Source organism: Emydura macquarii, unplaced genomic scaffold (genome assembly GCF_026122565.2).
Source record: "Emydura macquarii macquarii isolate MOO-44397 ecotype Brisbane River unplaced genomic scaffold, CSIRO-AGI_Emac_v2 contig_1343, whole genome shotgun sequence".
NCBI lineage: Eukaryota > Metazoa > Chordata > Testudines > Chelidae > Emydura > Emydura macquarii.
This window is the reverse complement of record NW_027131480.1, coordinates 1-7,389: the sequence shown is the minus strand read 5'-3', so window position 1 is coordinate 7,389 and position 7,389 is coordinate 1. Positions and strand designations below refer to the sequence as shown.

The 7,389-nt window shown below is 48.8% G+C and overlaps 1 protein-coding gene across 1 annotated transcript; it reads right to left on the bottom strand.

Annotated features, from left to right (window-relative positions):
- Nucleotides 1-3,474: 3,474 nt before the first annotated feature.
- Nucleotides 3,475-7,215, bottom strand: TAPBPL (TAP binding protein like; the record flags this gene model as incomplete). The annotated part of the gene is made up of 5 exons (XM_067550789.1): nucleotides 3,475-3,984; nucleotides 4,481-4,576; nucleotides 5,322-5,651; nucleotides 5,865-6,206; nucleotides 6,936-7,215. Coding segments are annotated over 5 exons (1,089 nt in total), but the record flags the coding sequence as incomplete, so codon positions are not given.
- Nucleotides 7,216-7,389: the final 174 nt, after the last annotated feature.

Sequence of the window (7,389 nt, the reverse complement as noted above, 5' to 3'; positions counted from 1 at the left end):
CTCATGCAATCAGAATACATCAGCCTTCTTCTTTCCAAATATAGAACAGAAATATTTATTAAACAGTTCTGCATTTTCTGTTTCATTTTATTAACAATTTATTATCTTCATCTAGTAATGGGACTATACCATTATAAGGATTTCTTTTGTTCCTGGTATACTTGAAAACCCCTCCTTACTGTCCATAGTTCTGCCAGCCATGGATTTTTCTCAGATGTGTTTTATCTTCTTTATCAATTTACAATCTGATAAAACTAAGTAGCACCCAATGGCACCTCTAATAGATAAAACGTTCCCTCTCACAAACACTGAGTGTGTGTATAACAAAAGACACCTTCTATTAAAAGGAACCCAGCATTACTTTGGGGAAATACCACAACCACAATTCAAAAGCATGTAACCATAAGCAAAACTCACCTGACAGTACATTGGGCAGTGTCCTTTGCCTCAGTTTCCCACCTTGCAGCATGAAAGTCTGACAAATAAATGTCCCTTTAACACACCACTCCCCTCTCCCAGCATTGCATTCTACTCACAGTTGGCTGTCCTTGAACAGTGAAGGCCCATAGTTCAGAGATGCATTCATCTGGATTCACCTCCCACCCTGAAAAGGGAGGGGGACTCTCAAGCAGTGCCTCTGCTGCTGCTGCTGCTGCCTCTGCAACTGGCTCACTGTTGCCACTGCACTCTGCACACTGATCACTTGTGCACTGCATCACTTGTACTCTGCCACTGATCACTTGCTACCACCTTTGCTGCTGTTATCTTGGCTACCACTCAGCTCTGCTGCTGTCATCGCTGCTGCTTGTCACTTGCTGACACTTCTGCAATGCCCCATTCTGAGGTTCCACCACTTACCCTGCTTTAGTGATTTCACCGGCTGGCGAGGAACCTCTGCTTCTACCTCTTTTCTTTCATTGCAATACTGTCTCCACACCAGGTCTAAAGCTTAGAGCTGCTCATCAGTGATTTCAGCTCTAGTAATCACTCAACAGAAACAAGAACTCTTAACTGAGTCTACTCAGCTCTCCCTTTGAACATTAAAGAGGAGAAAATCAAATCAAAGTCTACACCACTAGATAAGAACATCTATACCTAACCCTTCTACTTTCAGGGGGATTTGATCCCCCCCTGCTTAGCCAGTGGGGTTGAGTTTAGAGTGAACCCGCTCAATCAGTGCATGCTAAGCACAGTTCTGCTGCCTTTTACGCATACAATAAGGTTAACATTTCATTACCCCTGCATTCAAATTTAAAAACTTTTATTCAAGATAACTTTAAAAAAAAAAAAAGGAAAAAAAGATCAGGTACAGAGTTTAAACAAGTTTCTCGGCATCCAAGCATAACATACATGCATACAGATGATCAGCGTACATACAGATATGATACAGATGAAAAACAATTAGCTTGACACACCGCACTTTAAATAACAAAATACCGCAAGCACGTTCACAGCTTGAACCCAAACGCAGCCACAGTTAATCTCTTTGGCAACTCAGCGTCTGCTGAATACCTAGGCAGAGTAGGTGGGTGTATGCAAATACGATCTGGTCCTGAAGTTTCCCCCCTACACACCCCCCCCAGTTCATCCCTAGATGCCAGGGGAGAGCTCATTCTGACCCTGCTTTGAACCATAATGGGTTTTTAAGCCTTGTTGTCCTCTTTAGTGATTGTGGAATTGTGGCTTGTTGGCTATCCAGTAAACACTTCTTAAACAACTCAATTTTCATTTTTCTGTCTAAATGCTTCCTCCCAATCAATTTTGCTCATAATTTTCCTTGGGTTTAGGAAAGAATCCCTTCCAAAGCACCTAGTATATACAATGGTCAGGTATGTCCTCAGTTTGCCCATAAAGAATGTAATAATCAGGTTACATTTTCTGTCTAATTTCATTGTCTTTTTTGCTGAGTTTTCTTTCTAGTGCTGTGGTTGAAATACCCACATGGGGCTGGGGATCATTACTGAGACATTCCCTTCACCCTAGTTTGTTTTCTATGGCTTACACTCCATATTGCCCTTCCCAGAGCAAGACTGAGAATGAAATAGTTCTTCTTTACCTTATCACTTTTGCAGAAAAGTACAACCAAGAGAATTGTATATTAACCTGTAAATCTCTACTGTGATCTGTCACTGTGCAATTTCACCTCTGCTGAGAGGTAGTGGCAGATTATACCCCCTCCCCCAGACCTTCCAATTCAGATGTGTTTGGAGTTAAAGTGGCAATATATTAGAAAAATAACAATGGGGTTTTATTCAAAGGCCAAATTCAAATTAGCACAAAGTACAGTGGATGCCAAGTCTTGTTTGAGCTCGTTATAGAATGAGCCCTTCTCCACCCTGAGCTTCCCAAACTCAGCTTTTCAGCAAGATATTAACAACGGATCTTACTGGCTCTCAATCTCTCCTGCCGAGACACCTCTTCGAATAAATAATTAAATATTCATTGGGCAAGACAGAGGAGAAAAAGCAGATCGACTCTGTAGCTCAGTGGCCAGGGCACTCCCCTGAGATGTGGGACACGCAGGTTCCCTGCTCCAAAAATATTTTATTTACATCAAGTGGAACAGTTTCAGCAGCAGAGACTGAGAGCTAACCACCCCAGAATACTCAACAGCTCAGTGGGAGCACACTCACCTGGGATGTGGGAGACCTGACTGCAAGTTCCTGCTCCAACTCAGGCAGAACAAGGATACAAACCTGGGTCTCTCACATTGCAAGGGAGTGCTCTACCCACTAGGCTACTGGATATTATTAGTTGCATTATTGTAGCACATAGGAGCCCTAGTTGTGGTCCAGGAGCTCGATGTGCGAGGCACTGTACAAACAGAACAAAAAGACAGTTCCTGCCCCAAGGAGCTTACAATCTAACTGTAAGACAAGAAACTACAGATTGGAGAATACAAGGAAACAATGAAACAATACTGGTGAGGATGATAGGCATTCTAATCATTGGCAATATATTACAGGCATCACGGCAAAGGAGAGTTTTGTCGAGGTATTTGAAGGTGGATGCTTTGGGGATGTTTACAGGGAGCCCCTCCCAAGTGTGCTGGACGGCATGGGAGAAAGTAGAAAGATGCTCGTGTGGAAATTTAACAAGTGGACAATGGAGGCTGGCATGATAGACTGACCAGAAATGAGCATCAACAGTTCAATAGCAAATGAGAGATGATAGGTAGGGTGGGAAATGGCCAGGAAGGGAGTTGAAGGTGAATAGAAGCAGCTTATATTTGATTTGATAGAGAAGGGAGAGCCAGTGGAGGGACTGAAAGTTAGGGATGACGTGGTCAAAATGACGGACTAGGAAAGTGATCTTTGCAGAAGCATTCAGAATAACATTGTGATCATCATGTACACACACACACACACACACATGCCCTGCAGGTGACAAAGGCAGGGTATTGCCTAGTTTGACAGTTGTACCAGGAGTTATGCATGAGCTCGGGAACCAAGCAGCTCAGTGGCATCAGGAATTACGTGATTTTGCGTATGCCCACAGGCAGGAAATTAAGGGCTTAGGGGACTTTTCCGGCAGAAACGTAGGTGCCTAAGGAATTTAGGCAGCTACAGAGTTAGGCACCAGCTGAGCAGAGGTTTGAGGATCTCAGTGGTGCCTAAATGTTGGACTTAGGCACCCAAAATGCCTACATCCCTTTGTGGATCTAGCTCTGTGCACCTGAAAGTGTGAGAAGAGTGTTACAGTGAAATTAAGGATATTACCCACAACCACATGATGGAGACACCCCCTTTTCTCTGACTCCACCTTTCCAGGGTCACATGGCTCCTTCAATCCCTTCCTACAGAGCTGCAAGAGGGTCCCTGGGACAGGTGGTAGCGCTATCAAGTAAAATGGAAGGCTAATTTCTGAGTGGCTGGGTCTCCGTCCGTGATGGGGTCCGTCAGAGGTGGCAGAGGAATAAGGGTAACTGAGTTAACTGTCCCTTTTACTCTGAAGTCTCCAGAGATTCCTCAGATTTTGGATCAACTGAAAAGAGAGAAAAATAATGAGATTTAGGGGGACAAAAACGATCATAAAATGTCATTCCCTTCCCTGTTCTGCAGCTACCAAGGGCTGATAGGAAACAGAAGGTCTCGCCTCCTTTACCCCCAACAAGAAACACTGTCAGAAGAGAAGCAGGAGCACTAGCTATGGAAATCTCCCAGCTACTCCGTTTCCAGTTTCTCTCTGAAAGAGGCACAGTGGAAACGAGGTAGGAGCACTAGCTATGAGGGGAGCTCCCAAATACTCCAGCCCAGGCTTCTCCCCGCAAGGCTGCTGTATGGGAGGAGGCAGGAGAGTTGGTTGTGAGAAGCTTCCAGCTATGCTGCTCCCTACAGGAAGCACTGTAATTAGATTGCCAGCAGTGCTCCAAACTACTCGTTTCTGCCTCCCTCAGCCAGACACACTGCAAGGACAGGAGAGCAGCTCTGACTGTGGAACCTCAGGCTAGGCAGAGGGCTAAAGTGTTTTACTCTCTTACCTCTTTTTCTTCTCCTGAGCGTAAGGCCAACAAGAGCAGCAAGGAAGATGAACGTAGCGATGAAGGCTCCCACAAGCCCTTTAGATGTCTTTTGCTCTGTTGGAGAAAGCGGGGGAGTCAGCGATCTGATACTCACCCGAGTCTGTTTCAGAGAGCTAAAATTCTTCCCACAGAGCCCAAGGCAGGGCTGGGATCCTATTGGAGGAGAGATGTGGAAGGCTCCTGGCTGAAAGATGAGGATCTCCTTAGGGAGAAGTGACAGTCCATAGGGTATCATCAGGTCCCATTGGGAGAAGAAGTGTGTGTGTGTGTGTGTGTGTGTGTGTGGCGGGGGGAGGCAGAGTGAACTATCAGGCAGAGTTGGCTTCCCACTGCGTAGCCCAGTGCCACAGAGAGCAGGGGCACTGCTGAGATTCTACTGGAGAAAGAAGGGTGTGCAGGCAAAGAAGGACATGGTCCCCTTGTGGACAACAGTGTATAGGGGTCCATGGGACATGGTTGCGTTCCCAATAAGGAGTCTGCTTAACAGGATCAGGGCCCAAGTGCTGCCTTTCTGCTCCCTTGAGTGTACGGCGTATGGAGCTGCATGATGCAGAGAACATGCTTTACAAAGGGCTTTCGAGGATGAAGTAAGAGCTGAGGAAGTGAGACTGAGAAGCCAGGAGAGGAGGGGAGGAAGGGGACTTGGAGAAACGGGAGGATGCTCCAAATGGGGTGGGGCTATCGTACCCCCACAGTTCAGCGGTGAGGGAAGAGCTGAAGCGCGGAGATCAGAGAGTTGAAGCAAAAGCTGGGAGGTGGGGGCAGTAAGGAGCACTCACCCTCCTTTCCCCCTGTTTACCTGGTGCCCTGAGCTGCGCGCTAGCTGTGATTGGCTCTTCAAGGGCCAGGTGTGAGACATGGCAGCTGTAAGTGACAGGTCCCGGTTCTGTGGCTGTGTTGATACTCAGGTACGAATTGATGCTGTAGGTGCCATCCTGGGCTTGCCTGTGGCTGGAGAAGTATGTTCCTGAGATGGAGCTGGGGACCGTGTCCTTCTCATCAGGGGCCTCCCGTGTCCACTTCACCGACACATCCAGGGGGTAATAGCCAGAGATCTCACAGGTCACCGTAGTGGTTCCATCCCCCTCTCGTGACATCAACTCTGGGAACAGACGGACTCTTGGGGGCTCTGGAGGGGGGTAAACAGGAAATTAAATCCAGCCAGTGAGAAACTGTGTTTGAGGGGATGGAGTAGCACAGAGAGTCCCTCACCCGCGCTGAGTGGGATTGGGGAAGTAAGGAGGGGAACAGAGAGATACCGGGAAGGGTCAGATTCCAGTGAATGAGGCCTGTCTCCCCTTTTGCTCCCTGACTAGGTAACCTTAGAGCACCATTGGCTCACCGACCAACTGCAGCTGGATGATGTGCTGGGCCTGGTGCTGGGGGGTAGCTGCTAAGCAGATGTACGTCCCTTCATCCCCCACACCCACTTCATGCAGGCTGAGTGATGCATCGCCAGTCTCCTGCAGCTGCACCACATCCACGTGACCCGTTGGCGGTTCTGCTTGGGCCGTGCCCCCTGCCTGGTAGTGGAACACTCTACGCCCACTGCCTCGGTGCTGCAGCCTCCACTCCAGGGAGACCAGTGGAGAGCTGGGAGCCAAGGCAAAGCTGCAGTCCAGAGTGACGGAGCTGCCAAGTCGGGCACGCAAAGTAGGAGTGTGAGATGACAACTGGAATTCAACTAGGAACAAAGAGAAGGAGAAAGACAAACAAACAGATATATGTGGTTAGACATATGTGGTTATGGAAGACTTTCCCTGGCAGGACAACAGGGACTGGGTCACAACACGCTCCACCCCTGGAGGCAGCATGCTGTGGACAGACTGGCCATGCTGGGTTGAAGGGTGTGAGCTGTGCCTCCCCCAGGGAAGCCCCCATCCTGCCAGCTGCAGAGCTATTAGCAGGTACGGGGAGTAGGTGCACATTGCTCTACTTGCTACAGCAAACTCTTGCAGAGCAGACAAAGCACTGGCCAAGGATCACAGTGGTGTGGCAGATAATGGGACAGGGGTGGGGAGGAACAGCAGGGCCAGAATTGGGGAGTCAAGGGTACAGAAGTGGAAGGGCAGAATGCCAATGGGGCCACACTGGTGGCCCAGGGGTTACGTCTTGGAGACAGCAGGAGGCCCAGAGGGCCCTGTACATTTGAGCCTCCCCCCAGGAGGGCAGGACTAACTACCCTGCTGACATAGCCGGTGACCTTCCCCTCACAGTATGTGCAGTTTCTATCTCTGATGCCCTTAATCCCCTGACTACAGCGTGGGGTGCTATTGCTGGGGTATCTAGTTCCCCTAGCACTCCTTGGTGCAGAGCCTTCAGTCCTGGGGTCTCTGGCTCCCCTAGTGCTCCTTGGTGTAGTAGCTGCATTCCAGCGCTATGGTCTTTTCCGCTCATGCTCCGCTTTTTTCACCTGTGGTCAGCACTGTCCCCGCATGGCTTACAGGGACCTTCAGCCTCGGGTGCAGCACAGCCACTCTCTCATCTTCCTCCCTGTCACCGCTGACCTTCAGCACCAGGGCTATGCTGATCCCACTGGACAGCTTCAGGGTTCCCATGAACCAGGAGGCCTGGCTGGGCCCCTCATCTGCCAGGTGTAGGCTGTATGGAGAGAGCTCACAGGTCACCTCCTCCCCAGCACAGTCTGCATGCAGCAGTGATTCCGCATATGGGATGGGTACCGACGTTGCTGTAATGAGAAGGGGAAGACATGGAGTGTGATGAATGGAACAGGAAAAAGAAGGTCAGGTTTCAGTAGGGACCTAATCCGGTGAGACACCAAGGCTCAGCAGTATAAATTGGGGTCAGGCTACAACTACATAAACACAAGAGCATGTAACACTGGTCTCTCAGCTTGCTTATTGAAG